General features: G+C 33.9%; 3 protein-coding genes across 3 annotated transcripts; 1 reads left to right on the forward strand and 2 right to left on the reverse strand.

Moving 5' to 3' along the window:
• The first annotated feature begins 906 nt into the window (after positions 1-906).
• On the forward strand, positions 907-4,062 carry LOC129900038 (protein trichome birefringence-like 36). The gene is made up of 5 exons (XM_055975021.1): positions 907-1,385; positions 2,370-2,541; positions 2,660-2,841; positions 2,992-3,150; positions 3,577-4,062. Exons 1-5 carry the CDS (start codon positions 1,060-1,062, stop codon positions 3,872-3,874), a joined length of 1,137 nt encoding a protein of 378 aa, XP_055830996.1. The 5' UTR covers positions 907-1,059; the 3' UTR covers positions 3,875-4,062.
• Positions 4,063-4,629: 567 nt separating this feature from the next.
• Positions 4,630-5,914, reverse strand: LOC129900045 (germin-like protein subfamily 3 member 2). Its single transcript, XM_055975023.1, has one exon. The coding sequence runs from the start codon at positions 5,809-5,811 to the stop codon at positions 5,173-5,175; it is 639 nt and encodes a 212-aa protein (XP_055830998.1). The 5' UTR covers positions 5,812-5,914; the 3' UTR covers positions 4,630-5,172.
• A 2,839-nt stretch (positions 5,915-8,753) lies between these two features.
• On the reverse strand, positions 8,754-16,315 carry LOC129900053 (ACT domain-containing protein ACR12-like). The gene is made up of 10 exons (XM_055975029.1): positions 16,070-16,315; positions 15,609-15,660; positions 14,159-14,281; positions 13,358-13,452; positions 12,559-12,643; positions 12,341-12,400; positions 10,837-10,892; positions 10,603-10,708; positions 10,400-10,468; positions 8,754-9,146 (listed from the first exon to the last, which is right to left on the reverse strand). Exons 1-10 carry the CDS (start codon positions 16,234-16,236, stop codon positions 9,084-9,086), a joined length of 876 nt encoding a protein of 291 aa, XP_055831004.1. The 5' UTR covers positions 16,237-16,315; the 3' UTR covers positions 8,754-9,083.
• Positions 16,316-17,557: the final 1,242 nt, after the last annotated feature.

The following is a 17,557-nucleotide window of genomic DNA, read 5'->3' on the forward strand; positions in this document are numbered from 1 at the left end:
CTTGTTCACAGATCAAATGATACCTAATTGGTATCATCTATGTGAATTTTTAATGTTCGTTGTTATTTTTCATCTTTTACTAAATCTGCCTAAATTTCAAGATATAAAAATTATACCGTGAACAAAAAAGAAAAAGAGCACAAAACATTATGGTTGTAGAAACAAAATCAAAATTTTATAAGTCTAATATTCTAATATTATTAGATTCTAAATGATTAATTCATACATGTTCAATATATTTTTTAAATAAATACATAATTTATATTAAAATTATTGAGTTCGATCGAACATTCACATTAAGCTCTGCTCCTTTATTGACTTGGACATATACATTGATCATTTGAAATTTGACATCTTAACTACTCCTACTTACCCTAGAAACAATGGTAATCATTAATAATCATAATAACTATAATATACATAGCATAATTTATAAGTGAAGTTTGAGAAGTGTAGTATATATATAGACTCACTTTTTTTAAAAAAAAATAATTCGATAGCCCCTCACCTAAGGTTGAAAAAATTATCATAAACACTAAACAGAAAATAGAACAGTAAACAAGCCAAGTAAAAAGTTAAGTGAAAAAAAGAGGCATAATACATAAACGTTCTTTTAACGTGACCTCATCTACTTCAATTTTGGATGTGCACATGTAAATAATTAAATTTGAATAAAGTTAAACAAGTAAACGCATACATCTTAATTTGTATTTGTTAGATAAAACATATGTGTCTATTTATTTAATTTTATATAAATTTAAATATTAACCAAAGTTAAATTCACACTTATATATTATGCTTAAAAAATTAAAGCAACAACAAATAATATGATACCCGCCGAATCACAAATAATCACTAATGAGTATAGTGAGTAAAAAAAAGTTGGTTATTCTATGGCCCATTCACTCCGCCAGTCATGGCGAAAATAGAACTCATTTTGTCTTTAACTTTTTTCAAAAAAAAAAGGTACTAACAAAACTCTATAGATAAAAGCAACCAAACCCCTTCTTTAATTTACTCTACCATCACTCCAAAAAAACTCCCACAGTTTGCAAATTAATGGCAAAGAATTCATTTTTATTACACTTTTTGTTGTTTTTTGTTCTTATTTTGAGTTTATTTTCTGTGATTTTATCACAATATGAGTTAGAGGAACTTACATGGTTAGATGAGAGAGATGATGAAATTTCCATGTTTCATAACCAACATTCTGCTATGAGGAAATGTGATTTCACTTCTGGGAAATGGGTTTTTGATCAATCTTATCCTCTTTATGATTCGAGTTGCCCTTATCTTAGTACTGCTGTTACTTGTACCAAGAATGGCCGACCTGATTCTGATTATGAAAAATGGAAGTGGAAACCCCATGGTTGTGAAATTCCAAGGTACTTAAAATGTGTGTTTTTTTTAATTTTTAATTTGGTATAGTATTTGGAAGTAGAAATGGGGATGAGATTACAACCTGCTCACCCGAAGACAAGAGAAAGTTCCCTAGTCAACCAATTGAGTTATTAAGTTTTATCACTTTTAACTGTTTTAGTTTCCCATTTAAGAAATATTTTAATTTCAATCTTTCTATATACTTTGACATGTTGAGGGGAACTTTGGAGCAACTATAAAAATAAAGTTTTATCCACTTGAGCTGTGAAATAGTCACAAACATGCATTACACTCCTGGGGATAAGGACGTTTGTGTACCAGGTGCCTTTTTCTTTTTTGTGTTTGGGCTAAACGAAAAAGGCAATTGCGTCTGGCCCCTAAATTTGAGGGGCTCATTTTTTTTTAAAGCAATAACAGATTATAAATATTTTCTAAAAATTTTATTAAGTATTATTTGTAGAAAATATAAATTTTTTATATAAGAGAAAAAAATTGACAAATTAGGTAAACTATATCTCAAGAAAGATTAAATAAATTGGTCACAACAAACTTCATAATTCTTTTTAAAAAAATTTAAGGCCTCGATTCGGATTTTAGCTTTAGGCCAGAGATGTATTTGAGCCGCCTCTCGGAGCTTCTACCTGAAGTTAGAAGTAAAGCTAGATTTTTCACTACGAGAGTTCAAAATATGAAAAGTAAGCACACGAAAACGTCAAAGGATTTTAAAATCTACTATATATACCTAAAAGATAATTTTAACAATGTATAAATAATGTAATTTTAGGGAGTTGGATGAACCCTTGGCCCTACCTGGCTCTGCCCCTGCTTGAAGTATAATGAAAGGAAGTTTCAAACCAATACTCAAAAGTAGAGGACTAAAAATTTGAACATTTTACTCGAAGGTAAAATTAAGATATTTTGGTGTGTGTTTTTGGTTGAATTGTTGGAAAATATCCATATGATGTTTCAACTTTCTTGGGTGAATGTAGGTTTAATGCATTGGAATTTCTTGGAAGGATGAGGAAGAAGAGAATTATGCTTGTTGGTGATTCTATAATGCGAAATCAATGGGAATCTCTTGTTTGTTTAGTTCAATCTGTTATCCCTATGGCTAGAAAAACAGTTACCTATGTTGGCCCTACTATGGCCTTCCATGCTATGGTGAGAGTTTTTACTTGTAGCTATTCGATAATATAAAAATTCTTTTGTACTCAGTATATAGAAGTTAAAACTCTTTCGTAACAAATAAACATACTAATGGTTGACCGGTGTTTTAAAGGATTTTGAGACAACAATAGAATTTTGTTGGGCTCCTTTCTTGGTGGAAATGAAGAAAGGACCAGAAAACAAGAGAATATTGCATCTGGACATGATTGAAGAGAATGCAAAGTATTGGAGAGGAGCTGATGTTCTTGTTTTTGATTCAGCTCATTGGTGGACTCACTCCGATAAATATAGTTCGTAAGAGAAATTTCGTTTTCTTTTACCCTTGATCCTTTCTTATGATGCTTGAATTTACTAGAAAAACTAGTATAACTATGAAGGTGTATTCTTTATGTGTTAAATCCTATGAGGTCATGAAGTCTAATTGTACCATTTCACTGGCTTCAGGTGGGACTTGATTATGGAAGGGAACAGTTTCTATAGAAACATGAACCCAATGATTGCCTATGAGAAAGGACTAATGACATGGGCGAAGTGGGTTGATTTGAATCTTGATCCTCGAAAATCTCGAGTTTTCTTCAGAAGCATGTCACCTCGACATAACAGGTATATTTACTCCCTCCGTTTCATTTCATATAATGGTATTTGACTAAGCGTGGAACCTAAGAACGAAAAAAAGACATCTGGTATCTTTAGAACTTGTGGTTTTAAACATGTTATGACATTTCTACGACTATAAGAGCATGTGACTAAGGGTAAAGTTGAAGAGTTTCTGAATGTATAAAGGTGTTTTGAAACAGATGAAAAAAGAAAATAGTCATAAAATGGAATAAACGGAGTACCATATTTCTGCCAAATATTGAGTTCTTTTTGGATCTAGACGAAAACAGAGAAGAGTCACAAAATGGAATAAACGGAGTACCATATTTCTGCCAATATTGAGTTCTCTGTCCACCATTGCTTCATAATAGAATGTGTGTAATGTTTCAATTACGATTTTTCAATCGCGCGTCTTTTACTATTATTTGCTAGGGAAAATGGTTGGAAATGTTTCAACCAGAGGGAGCCTCTGGAGTTCTCAAGTCATTCACATGTACCAGAACCGCTGCTGGTGCTAAAAGAGGTGCTAAGAAGGATGAGTTTTCCGGTATCTTTCCAGGATATAACAACAATGACTGCTCTTCGAAGAGACGGACATCCTTCTGTCTATAGTAAGTTTGTAAGCCAAACAGGTAAGCAGCACTTAGGAGACTATAAATCTGATTGTAGCCATTGGTGCCTTCCTGGAGTACCTGATACCTGGAACGAAATGCTGAATGTCATGCTCTAGTTAGTAAGACGTAAGAATGATATAGCTAGGAGGTCATCGTTGAGATGGCTTATTTTCAATGTTAAGTTGTCTTTCCTTTTTAGTCTCGCTTGATGTTTTCAGCACTGTACTTCAGTGTTGAGTGTTTAATGTTGTATCCTATGTAAACAACTGATGCTTCTGAATGTGAGATACTGTGTTAGTCTCAATTTCATCAAAGGCAAAAGGTGAAGAAAACCTCTAAAGTCTACTAGGTGAAACATTTATTATTCTGTGTCTCTTCAAAACAAAGCCCGTGGGCGATGAACCACACAACTTAGCATTGGTGTCAGCACTAAAGAACTACTTAAGCGAGACGAAGCACACAACCTGTTTTTGTACCTAAGTTCAGGGCTTAAGCGTGCCTAAGACGAGCCTTTAAGAACACTACTAGTTCATTAATATTTCATCATCTTTTCACTTGTGGGGAAGAAACTTTAAACTTTAACAGCTTGAGCATTGATCAAATGATGGTGTCTATCAATATAACAGCAGCATGCTTGCTTTTTACCCTTTTTCCTTTGAAACAATGGTCCTTCCCTTTCTTTTTTCACATTCAGATGAAGACAAGTTTATTGACCAAAAAGATAACTATTTCTGACTTAGAAGACAACAAAATACTTGATAAATTCTGTTATAAAGAATGAAATCCCTACATTTCTGACTCTTTTCTGGGGATCTTGTGGAACAGTTTTGGCCTAAACTAATCAACAACGACATACCCAGTGTAGTCCCACAAAGTAGGATCTAGAGAGGGTAGACTCAACACAAACCTTTCCCTACCTCAGAGGTAGAGATGCTGTTTTTATAGACCCGCGGCTCCATAAAAAGACAGTCCAAAAAGAAGTAACAGAAGTGAAAGCATAACACCACATATTGAGCAGTAGATAAATCAAAATAATACTATAATCGAAGTACAGGAAACTATAGGAGCACCTACGACTACTAGTAAGGATAGATAGTGAGACAACACACTACTACCTACTAATCTTCTCCCTAATTCTTGCCCTCCACAATCTCCTATAGTTTTGGCCTAAACTAATCAATTTGAAGAATCATTTTTAACCTGCGTAGTGAATTTCAGCTTCCTCATCATCAAATCCCCACCACCACCACACACAAAAAAAATAAAAAAAATTCTCAATTTGCTTATGTTGCAAGTTGCAACCTTTAGAACTATGCAGCATCTTTTTGGAAGTAAGGTAATTTAGTTGCATTACTGAATACAGAAGAAAAGAGATGAAGCACAAAAACTACAAATATCTCTATAATCTATCCTACTATTGAGGTGCAAACTTCTTCCTCAATTTAGCAATTTCCTTGTCACTCAATCCAAAAGCCTTCATCAAGAGCTCCTCTTTGATTCCTGTTCCAAAAACAGCAGATGGAATTTTCACTAATCCAGGATTTTGGCTATTAAAACTCCCCAGAATAGTCGCTGGCGAGTCGTCAACATTCATCTGGAAGTGAACTAAACCTTTTGGAAACACCATGACTTCTCCTTTCTCAAGAACCTTAGCAAATACTCTGTTTCCTGAATCAACAAACCCCGAATAAATCTTCCCCTCTAGCACGAATGCAGTTTCTGTTGCTCTTGGATGAAAATGTGGCACGTTGACACCATCAACGTCAAAATCAGCACGCACAAATGACATGCCTAGTGTGTTTAGTCCAGGAAAGACAGTAGAACTCACTGGGATGGATGAAAATCCAGTATGCTTAAAGTTCCCGGGATCTTTAATCCCCGAATAGATAAAATCATCGACTGTAACAAGCGATGAATTCTTGCAAGATAGGAAGATTGAAGAGAATTCTGTTCTTGGAATGCAGTAATCATGAACTGGATCAGGATCATATGCTAGGCCTATATAGTTTTGAAGAAAAATAAATAGAAAAACTTTCATTTGAGAAGGAATCATTTTTCAATATTCAAGAATGAAAAAGCTGGAAACTTTATATAGACTATGGTTTCAATATATAACAGCAAAGAAAATTAAAACCTTGTGTATGACTCTTATTCAAAAATTGGCTTACTGTTGAGAAATATATATGGAATTTTAACCGAGAAAAGCTTTCTTTTTATAAGAGTAATACTCCGTCCGTCCGCAATACTAAAAATAGATGTCCGTTTTTACTTGTCCAGTTTGGTAAACCATTATCACTTGGTTCCTAATTTATCCTTATTATTAACTATAGTCGTTCATTTTTCCAAAACATTGAATTATTACATTCAAAAAGTAATATGATAAAATTGTCATTTTATTTTTTGTTCAGTAAGCCAAGTCAATATTGAACAAGTAAAAATGGACAGAGGGAGTAATTATAATGTACAATGTTGTGCTTCACAAGCAAGACTTTGCTTGTGAACTAAGATTAGTGCTTTGCCATGCTTCTGCTGTTGTCTTCTTGAAAGATAATGGCAAAAGGTGATGATTTTAAAATAAGGTCCCCAGGAAAAGGAAATATTTTTTTTCTTGAATTAAAAGACAGATGAATATAATATAGCCATATTTTCACAACTCACCAACCTAAAAGGCAAAAGAATATGATACACAATTGATAATGCTACATGATGGACATTCTTTTTTTTTTCCTTTTATAACGAATGTGTCAGCCAACTTGTGCATATCCCAACAGGTTGAATTCCTAAATTATTATCTATATTATTGGTTGTTCACGAAATCTTTTGAATTATCTCAAATTCATATTAGAATATTTTCCGAAAAATATGACATGCTACGTGAATATGACACTCCAAAAGTTCCTCCAAAGAGTTTCAAATCATAGTACCGTGGAAAAAAAATTGAGTGAAAAGTTAAAATCTCATAAAGTATCACTATTTTACAAGTTTCATACCTAAATATTGAGTGTTCACCAAATCCCCAAAATTATCACCGTTTTGCAAGTGTTATATTTAAATATTGGGTGTTTACAAAAAACCCCGGAACTACTAGGGTGTGGACATAAGGGTCCTTATGACACAATCAACAATTCACTTCATTTATTATGCTAGGTGGACTATTTTTTAAGAAACAAGAACCAAATAGTTATGAAATTAGAAAAATAATGATTGTTTAAATTATTTTTAACCTATTCACTCAATAATTTATAATTACATGTATTGAATAACTCTATTCGCTGAGACTTACTGCATGGACAACATTCTTTTGCTCCATTTAACAAAATATCTAAGGGGGCCAACTTCATTGTTCAGAACTTCTGGTAGTGGATTGGATGATCATCAGTACTAACAACTCTATAATGGTTTAGGTGGATACAATTCCACCACTCCTCCTCTAAACTCCTTCCACCTAGCTAGTCACTTTTTGACCTTTACTTTTCTCCATCATGTTTTAGGGCATGGTAGTGATATTATAAAACTTTGATTTTATTAAGTAATTATTTTGATTTCAGATGAAGTATTATAGGGTGGGTTTGCATTGTAAGGCCATCTTTCTTTAATCTTGATGTAACAGCTTGTTTGGATGGTTTATTGTATATTGTTACCTAATGTGTTTGTATTATATTATATATCATATTGTATTAATTATTTTAATAAATATAATATTTGAATAAATTATATCGCTTGATGTTTTCTGGAAAAAAAAAACTTCCAATATTACAGAGAAAAAATAAGGTATGAGGATAGAAATAAAAAAATTTTGAAGTATAGGATAAAAGATTATTCAATAAAAATAAGAATAAGATGAAGAAAAAAAGGGTAACAATACTATGTCTTTACAGAAAACACACTTTTCATCATTACATAACACATTAATAATACCAATATAATATAATTTAAGGTACAATCAAACAAATACTATATCCAAAATAACAAAACAACACTGTGGAGTTCATACTAGATACGTTGTATGTTCAATTCCACAGCTCCTCACATATTGCAAAGAACTTGTTAATTCTCATAGTCTTTAGTTCTCTTTATTACCCACAAAATGAGAAGAAAAGGACTATTCTTGTAAACATGCCACATAAAGTGGCTTTTTACTTTTCAGGCACAGGTTGTGAGCAAAAGAAAATAGTGTCATGATAATGACAACAACCGCTCGTGCACGAGCTGGCTAGTGAGACTAGACGTCACTAAGAAGTTTCGATTGCATTTGCATCAGATCGACTGGGCAGCGAGCAAAGTGTAGGATACCAAATTTCCACGCTGCCATTTCATTTGTACTTCAAACATTGTCTCAGAAATTTTATATAATTGAAGTTTGTGTACATATGATTGAAGTTCAACATTTTTACATGAACTTCTGCTATGATTAAAGTTAATCATATGTGCATAAACTTCAATTCAACTAGTTTTAGTCAGCCCTAAAGCCTTAAGAAAAAGGCAGGGGCCTTATTTTATTTATTTACTATTCCTATAAAAAAAACATATAAGAAAAAAGAATTATTAGAAAAAAATTGACATACCCAGAATACTATATCTCAAGAAAAATAAAATATAAAAAAGTTATTAAAAACTTTGCTATCTTCAAAAGTTAGAAGAATAAACCTTTTCTAAAAAATAAAAATAAAATTGAAGGCCTCCTTCCATTTTGACATTAGGTCACTAATGTGCTTGCGTCCTCACCACACATCTGAAGTAGGTATATGTGCACAAAAAAAATTAAAGAGCGAGAAATGGCATGCCAATATAAGCTAGAAATTTTATCTGGCATACAATCTGAAGTAGGTTGACAGCAACCGTGCGTGCCAATGGCATTTTATCTGGCGAAAGGGGCTTAATCGTAGAGTCCCACTAAAACTAATCAAATTGCTCTTTCAAATTTGTTTTATTTAATAAACTCGAGCCTTCATCCTTCACCAATAACAATAACAGGAAGAAGGTAAAGACATCACCTAGCGTTTCCACTGCTCACTCTTATTGAGATTGTAAAGCATTAAGCAACAAAATACAACTGTCATGTCTTTTGATTCCGCTAGTGTTTTTTTACATTGAATAGAAAGACAATCGGAAGAAATTGTGCAAATTCTACATGACATTAGTACAGTCCTGTCAGTTTGTTCAGTTTATTGATGACGAGAAGGGAGAGTCACAAATGCATAGCACATATTACGACTATCAGAAAACGGACATACTATGTTACATGACAACTGCGATCACTCAAGCCCTTGCATTGATTGGCAGACAAGGTTATACATATAGTGTACATACGAGGATGCCCGCTGGCTAGTAACTTTCTTCATCTGTTTCAGGCCTCCTCAGGTAGTAGCGCAGGCAGTTTACAAGCACCTGCAAGTTCAAAGATGGACTTAGAGATAGCAAAAGAGGACAACGCTATTGTAAGGAAGAGAGTCGGAGAAATCATTTAGCACAACCAATGAAAAGGTTAAAGCCTTTAACTGCTCGGTGTAATATCCAGGTTTTACTTACTACTATCCTAGTCAACACTGATAGCATTTTTGTTCAGCTACATCAATTCACCATAGAGTTCCCCATGTTTACGTTACTGACCACTTACCACTTGACATTGTATTTTGGATCTTTAAATTCGAAGAAAATGGGGAGATTAACGATGATGTCACACTATATTGGTGCAGGGTGAGCGAAATAGAGGCTCGCATCCAAAGTCGTGCGACAAGAATGTACCACAAAAGTTTAAAGGTAAAGTTTTATAGAATGTGGTTATTAGACTATGTTGTATGAGATAGAGTGTCGGTCAGTTAAAAACTCTCATGTTCAGAAGAAGAGAATAGCTAAAATACGAGAGACAAGATTAGGAATGGAGATATTTGAGACAAGGTGGGGGTGGTTTCCGTGGTAGCCAAGACATGTGAAGAGGAGAGATGCAAATGCCCAATGAGAAGGTGTGAGAGGTAGGTTGTGGTGAAAGAGATAGAGGTAGGCTGAAAAAGCATTGAAGAGAGGTGATTAGACAGGACATGGTGCATCTCCAGCTTTCTGAAGATATGACTTTAGATAGGAAATTATGAAGGTCGTGACTAGAATAGCAGGTTAGTACGTAGTTCAGCGTCGCTTCGTTATCCAACAAGATGGGTTTCTCCTTGCATACCAATCGTATTAGCAATATTTTTGTAGTTTCTGGTCCCTCAATTTCTGCTACTACATATTTATTTTGCTTCGGTTATCATTTTATTTTGTTGTGGTTACTGGTCCTTTTCTCTGTATGCTTTAGAATGTTTCCCTATTATTTGTGATGACTTCATTACTTTTGTTTTCTCCATTTAAATCTGTTTTGATATGCATTACTTGAGCCGAAGATCTTTCGGAAACAGTCTCTCTACCTCCATGAGGTAGGGGTCAGATTTGCCTACACTCTACCCTCCCAAAATCCCACACGTGGATTACACTCCCACACTGGATATGTTGTTACCACTTGACATAATCGGCAAGACATGTTAGCAAAAGGAAAACATGAAATGAAATGGACAATCTGCTTTACAAAGAGTTATAAACCATGAAAAGATACCCCAACAAAGAAACACTGCTAAGACTGTAGGAATCGCTTCACAACTATATGTTACCTGAGACAAAGAGCTATTTAATGCTGCCCCTCCGTAACTGACATAGAACTTGTCCTTCGCAATGAGACCCTATGCATTTTCAAAAGTGAAGTTGAGAGCAAATTAAAGAGAAGAAAATAACATGGAAGAATATAAGATACACTTTTCTTTTGGATAGCAAATGTAAGATGCACTTCTGCGCGATGGGAACAAAAGAAGCTTACTTCAGTATCAATCTCTGCTGATTCAACATGAATGTTAATATCGGCCATTATTTTGACAACTTCCATCAGCAAACCAGATCGATCAGCTGTTTCAACATACAGCATACTGAAATAACCACAAGAACAGGCATGTCAGTATGTGTCGCATCACCAGTTTCAATTGCTCATCAACATTAAACTAATCGAGAAGTGGTAACTGTGAGCCACATGAAAACAGCTGTCATAAGATGCTACCTCCTCTTAGGTCCATCATCCTTAACATGTATATGAGTTGCAATATCAACATCCGGCTGCCATAGAGCAAAGCACAAGTTTATTAGGCACACTCGAAAAGGTTGAGGAGAAATTACCAAGGGCAACAAAATGCAGTGGTATTGAAGGAAATCTTTTAAACGCTCAAGGTCATTAATTTCCTCCTAGAGCAGAACAAAATAAGAAAAGGCATAGGTGAGGGAGTAGCAAGCATTCCCCGAATGAAGTTATAATTATAACATATGCCCGCTATTTAAGTATTGACAATTATAAAGATATCACAAGGAAGACAAGCAAATTGAATGGAAGGTAAAGTGCCCATATGTAGTCATAGCTAATATGCAAGCAGATTTAAAAACTCACAGTGAAATGACAACTATGACGACTACTGGTACGGTGTGACCAGATTTCATGGGAAGCCACCTAAATAGCACCAAGAACTAAAACCAATAGATGATAAGATAAAACTAAAGTGTTCCCAAGACACCACAAACATATTTTCACAACCTTCACATTGCCCGTTGCTTTTCCACCATTTCTCCCAATATCTATTTCTATTGACACACATTTAAAATTTGTCAACAGCCCAAAGCTTATTGATATGCACACCCTTTTCAAGTGCAAAATGGTTACTTGACTTCAAAAGGAAAAGAACAGTCATCATGAAGTCTAGAAGATAGTGAGAATGATGAATAATCTCCTTCATTCAACCAAACCAAAGAACCAAAAGCAGATCACATGCACTTGAAGGGGCATAGGGCAATGAAAAATTGTTTATTTCTATTTGCCTCAAATGGGAAACAACAGTGATCATGAATTCTAGATGATAGTGAGAATGATATAGTAGCATTTCCTTCATTCCTCCAAACCATAGAACCTAAAGCAGAACACATGAATTTGAAGGGGCATAAAGAAGTGGCAAAATTGTTTATTTAAATGGCTCCCGCCACCACCAAAGAAATAATACTCCCTCCGTCCCAATTTATGTGGCACTGTTTGACTTGGCACGGTGTTTAAGAAAGAAAGACAGATCTTTGAACCTTGTGGTCTAAAACAATCCTTAGATATTGTTGTGGTTGTAAATCATTGTAAAAGGGGAATTTTAATGTTAAATTGTTTCTAATTATAGTAAGGTGACATTCTTTTTGGGACGGACTAAAAAGGAAATGGTGCAACATAAAATGGGACGGAGGGAGTGATATAATAATAATTAAAAATAATAACAATAATATTGATAATTATAGTTATATTAGTAGTAGTAGTAGTAGCAGTAGTTCACTAACAAACAATTTGATGACATCAAAAACATCTATATCAACAATAGCTGTAAAATACTTGAAATTTTGTAAGCATGTCGATGCCGAAATAGGTCCAAACAAATTTCATGCATCCAACTCTGCTAGCTTAGGATGAGGCATAATTGTTGTATTGGCATTGTGGCCCTGAGATGAAAAGAGGAAACAACTAAATTATCTGAATGTTTCACCTTCTTTTCTGGTGCTTTTATTCCAAAAGCCTCACCCATAGCAAGTCGCTCGCTGGACTCCTGATAAACATAAAACATTCTACTTTAAAGGTTGCAATAGCAAACTAACGAACATGAAAACATGAACAATTCTTCTATCACAGGATAGATCAATCAGAATGACATGTATAGGTTCTAGATGTTTCTAGAGATTATATAAGGAAGTTCAGGAAACATACTGGATGATACTTGATAAGGTTGTTGATTATGGTCAAACGAATGTTCTCCAATAAATCAGGATCTTCAACTTTGCGTCCGGTATCCCTGGAGAGCAATAATCAATGGCATCTAAGCTGAAAATATAATGGCATATGCCAAAAGACAGACACGGAGGGATATCGTTAAATGGAGATAGAGGGAAGTTATGGAATAACACTGGAGGTCTTTCTCAGAGAAAACAGATATGAAGGTGAACAAATTTGGAGAAAAATTACAAGTAGTCATCACATCATGCTTTTGGACATCCTCCATTTCTGTATCATTTCACAACAAGACATACACGCTACAGGGTAAATCATTGTACAGGCATACCTACTCCCTGCTCCATCTACCATTAGGGTTTCAACTATGCAACCTTGAAATATGCAACATATAATCCAACATCATTGCTCTAATTCGGCTAATTTGACTTGCATTACTTCAACAGTTCCCATATATTTCTCAAAATACTATAGAGAAGATTCAGCATCAATCAGTATCAGGGCAAGCAATAAATCGATAAATAAAGAAGAAGAATACGCAAAATGCCTTATGTCAGATAACTTTCATTGCAGACCATACTGATTAATGCTCAAAATTTGCAGACTTGTGCAGAAAATAACAAATAGCCAAAATGATTAGCAATCATCTTTTCTTATAAATAATATGAACGAAAGAATATAAATCACAAAATACTTCAAATATTCAGAAAATCTAATTCCATGTATTAATACCCCAATGCACATATTCAATGGAGTAAAAGTTAATCTACACACTTACAATCGTGTAATAAGAAACTTTGTCTTTTTCACTGAATCCTGGGTCGTAACAATTCCTTTCACAACATCCAAGCCCAAGTCTTTGAGTGCCTTCATCTGCACGACATACAAGATCAACTAGTTGGCTATGTATATTTGAGGAGAAGACAACAAAAACAAAAAACACTAGACCCTGGAAAAGGAGATAGTCCACAAAAATAATGTATAGGTTTACCAATAGTGAAAGGCAAGCAGACAAGTGCCATCTAACTAGTTAACCTCCAAATCTCCCCTCGTGTATAAAATGTACAAGGCAAGTATTAACAATCGTGATAAACTCTACCTGCTAAAAACTGATCGTGGCCAGTAAGCAACACAAATCAGAAACCAATGGGGGAGTGAGACTAAAATCAATTGTTTTTAAAAAATATATAGAGTGATGTAGGTCCATTCAGTGCTTATCAGTCGGGAAAGTATCTGAACGGAAAATGATAATTCTCGACCTCTCACAGAGCATTCTTAACAGGACGGATATGGGATCTGACATACAACGAATGTTACAAGCAGAAACAGCTATGTCAACAAGGAAGACCCGATTCCCATCGTGGTATATAACGTCCTCAACTAATGTACAAGCGGAAATGGTTATGACAAGGAAGACCAGATTCCGATGGTTGTATATCATATATCTCTTCCCCGTCTTTCAAAATTCGGCATCAGATGGAGAAGAACCTTCACAAAATTCCATTTATATGGAAGTAAACAGAAACAAGCATGTGCACATTGGCGTGCCAGGCTAGGAATGGCGATTCAAAGAATTTACCGTGTCAATGAGAAGACCTAACCGATCACCAAAGCTAACTTCCACAGTGGTTGCATCGCATTCAGGATCCTGAATTATCTGAACAACTGGCAAAGGAACAGAAACAGACTCCTGCTCACCTTTCTGAAAGGAAAATATATAATCACTATCATGATTTGGCAAAATGTCAGAAAAACAACAACATACCCAGTGAAATCCCACGAGTGGGGTCTGGGGAGGGTAGGATGTACGCAAACCTTACCACTACCTCATGGAGATAGAGAGGTTGTTGAGGTTGTTTCTGAAAGACCCTCGGCTCAAAAGTCACAGTCCCAAGTAAGAGAGAAAAAACAATATATATAGCATAATGGCAAAAAACGAAAAGCGATGCAAATTTTACAAGACACGAACAATAACAATATAATCAAAGGCAATAACGGCACAACTATAAAGGCACGCCTAGACCTACGACCACCCTAAACCGACACATGGCAAGACACCATCCTATCCCTACTAGTCTTCTACCCTAATCCGAGACCTCCAACTCCCTTCTATCCAAGGCCAGAAAAGTACAAAAAAAAAATGCTAATGATTGGAGAAAAAGGAGATTTTCAAGTCTCCGCATTTCTATTTTTTCCGCGTTCATGATTATGAATATTCAGTAAAACTATAAATAGCATTTAATTTTGCCAATACTTTTTAAGGAATTTATCCCATAAGAAAAATAATGTTATCATTTCTAAATGATTTCACACCCCGTAATATGATTATATTTCCAACAAATGGTGATGTCACTAACATTTGCCGCAAGTTTACAGGAAATCACTAAAATATGGAGTTGCTATACAAACAAAATATAACTCAAAGCCATTATCAGCTTCAAAACTTGTAGTTTAATTCATTTAAATCTTCTATAGAAGAATGACTTGCTTGTTTCTCCACTTCTTCTATCCTCCATCAGCCATTATAGTATTTAATGGAGCATTCATTTTTTTTTCACCCACCCCCATGATAAAAAGCAGCAGATTCCTTGTTAAATGGCTGTTACTTATCTTCAGCTGCCAAGCTGCAACTTCGGAAGGCAGTGCATTTTAACAAATACAAGAGAATGTCAAACAACTATCACCCAACAAAACGCTTCCCCTTTTTCTCCGGATGCAGCATCACACTGGAAATGCATCAATCATGTTTTTGTTTTAGTTTCACAAGTATCTCAAAATCAAAATGTGATTTATGAGATAGAAGATTCGGGCATGTTTCATTTGATTTATTACTTAAGAGCCTCAACAACATACAGTTGAGAGAAAAATGAACAAAATTAATATCCAAATGAGAAAAGATGCACAAACCAGGATTCACATGATTATTTCTAGCCTGTACGTAAACTTGAGACGTTCAAGTAATCACTTCAACACATAACAATATGACTATTCAAGGTAAACTAGCTATAAAAGAGATAATCAAAACTCACTAATGCTGGTGGCAAACTATCAACACCATCAAGAGTGCATGAAACAGTGTACCTGCAAAACAGCTAAAATTTGTCATATAACCAATCAAATGTATATTAAATTACTTAAATAACTGGAAATCGTTAAGTACTACAGTTCCACTTATCAAAAAGAAAAAAAAGAACATTCATTTGCTACTCCAGAATCTAGATACCACAAAAAGTCGGATGATTCCTTAGAAACCAAATCAAGTAGCAATTTCAGTACTTCCTCAATTAAATAACGAATAGAGTCTACAAATAGGTTAAATTCATCAAAACTTGCTTCTCAGCTAAATACGATTAGAAGATGTAGCTCAAACCTTTACACGAAATCTTCAACTTAGTTTACCTTATACTCAAATAAACACACGGAGCCACTTTATAGTTTGAAATGAATAGTATATCAGGAAACAAGGAAAATGTTCAAGTTTGTAGCTTACATTCTCCGGCGAGAAACGGCGACGCCGGAACTGGAAAATGTGTGAAAGACGGCCGAGTTGTGCAACTTGGAGGCAGTGAATTGAGGAGGACTAGGCGAGTACACGCCGGAATCGGCGTCGGAGATCACCGATCGGAGGGAAATGCAGAAAGCATTGGTGATAGCCATGAACAAAATGGAGAGAGAAAGAGAGTTTTCTGATCAACGGCGAAGTGATTGGACTTGTGAGATTAGTGAATAAATATGGTGTTGTATGATTGCAGTATTATTTTAATGATATAATTGCATCGTTATATTATGTCATATATTTTTAATTTGAGTGATAAATCTACAATGAATTATAGAGTACGGATAGAGCTATTATAAAAAAATAAGATTAAATGATAAAATAAAATTATTAACTAATAAATAAAGATAAAATGAGAAGAAAATTTTAAAGTAACGACATAATCACACTAAATCGGCCGTTAAACAAAATGAGTTTTTTCATCATTATTTAATGATGAATTTAAACGATACGATACCACAGAATTTAAATAACAATCAAAACAAATATTATATTTAGATTAACAATACAATACCACAACATGTAACAACCATCCAAACAAGCGTATTTTATTAAATTTATCTTATTAATAATATTTTGATAAGTAATTATTTAATATTAAGAATTAAAAAAGATCTCGTGATTTATAAATCGGATAAGTAAACTAAATAGCTATTTTTAGTATAAAGGGCAGTCCGGTGTACTAAAGCTCCCGCTATGCGTAGGGTCATGGAAAGGACCTGACCACAAGGGTTAAATAGTTATTTTTAGTATAGGACCAAGTAATATGAAATTGGGAATATTATATTGTATTATATAATACTTGTGTTATTTTGATGAATATAATATTTAAGTAGATTAAATTACTTTTTATATTATATAATGTCACGTATTAACAATTTGAACGATAAAATCTATTTAAAAAAAACTCATGAAACTATAAAAATAAATAGGATAAAAAAATATGACTATTACATAATAAGTAAAGATAAAAAATATATATAATTATATCAAATCGAATAATGAATAATAAGTAAAAATAAAAACTATTATATATTTATATTAAATCAATTGTTACGTAATAAAAATTTAATTGCATGATATAATATTGCATGATATAATAAAAATTTAAATAACATTAAAATAAAATATTATGTTTGAACTATAACCATCCAAACAAATTGATACTGGCACACCGTATTTATGCGTGAAATATTATGTTTGAACTAAAACCATCCAAACAAACTGATACCGGCACACCGTATTTATGAGTGAATTTATTATAATTAAATAATTTAATGAGATGTGAATAAATATAATTAATTATATTTAAATATTTAAAATTTATATGTAAATTGGTAATACGTATTTATTGATTTAATATAAATGTCAGTAAATAAATTTTTATTTGAATATGTACATGCGCTGAGATATTTCTGATAG

Source organism: Solanum dulcamara, chromosome 1 (genome assembly GCF_947179165.1).
Source record: "Solanum dulcamara chromosome 1, daSolDulc1.2, whole genome shotgun sequence".
Taxonomy (NCBI): domain Eukaryota; kingdom Viridiplantae; phylum Streptophyta; class Magnoliopsida; order Solanales; family Solanaceae; genus Solanum; species Solanum dulcamara.

Bases quoted from the DNA above. Each gene is read 5' to 3' on its own strand.
- LOC129900038 (XM_055975021.1), top strand. From the start codon at position 1,060: ATGGCAAAGAATTCATTTTTATTACACTTTTTGTTGTTTTTTGTTCTT. The intron at 2,842-2,991 runs GTAAGAGAAATT...CACTGGCTTCAG, and splicing joins CACTCCGATAAATATAGTTC to GTGGGACTTGATTATGGAAG. The intron at 3,151-3,576 runs GTATATTTACTC...ATTATTTGCTAG, and splicing joins ATGTCACCTCGACATAACAG to GGAAAATGGTTGGAAATGTT.
- LOC129900045 (XM_055975023.1), bottom strand. From the start codon at position 5,811: ATGATTCCTTCTCAAATGAAAGTTTTTCTATTTATTTTTCTTCAAAAC.
- LOC129900053 (XM_055975029.1), bottom strand. From the start codon at position 16,236: ATGGCTATCACCAATGCTTTCTGCATTTCCCTCCGATCGGTGATCTCC. The intron at 12,644-13,357 runs GTAAGTGTGTAG...ATTGCTCTCCAG, and splicing joins AAGTTTCTTATTACACGATT to GGATACCGGACGCAAAGTTG. The intron at 10,893-12,340 runs GTGAAACATTCA...GCTCTATGGCAG, and splicing joins TAAAAGCACCAGAAAAGAAG to CCGGATGTTGATATTGCAAC.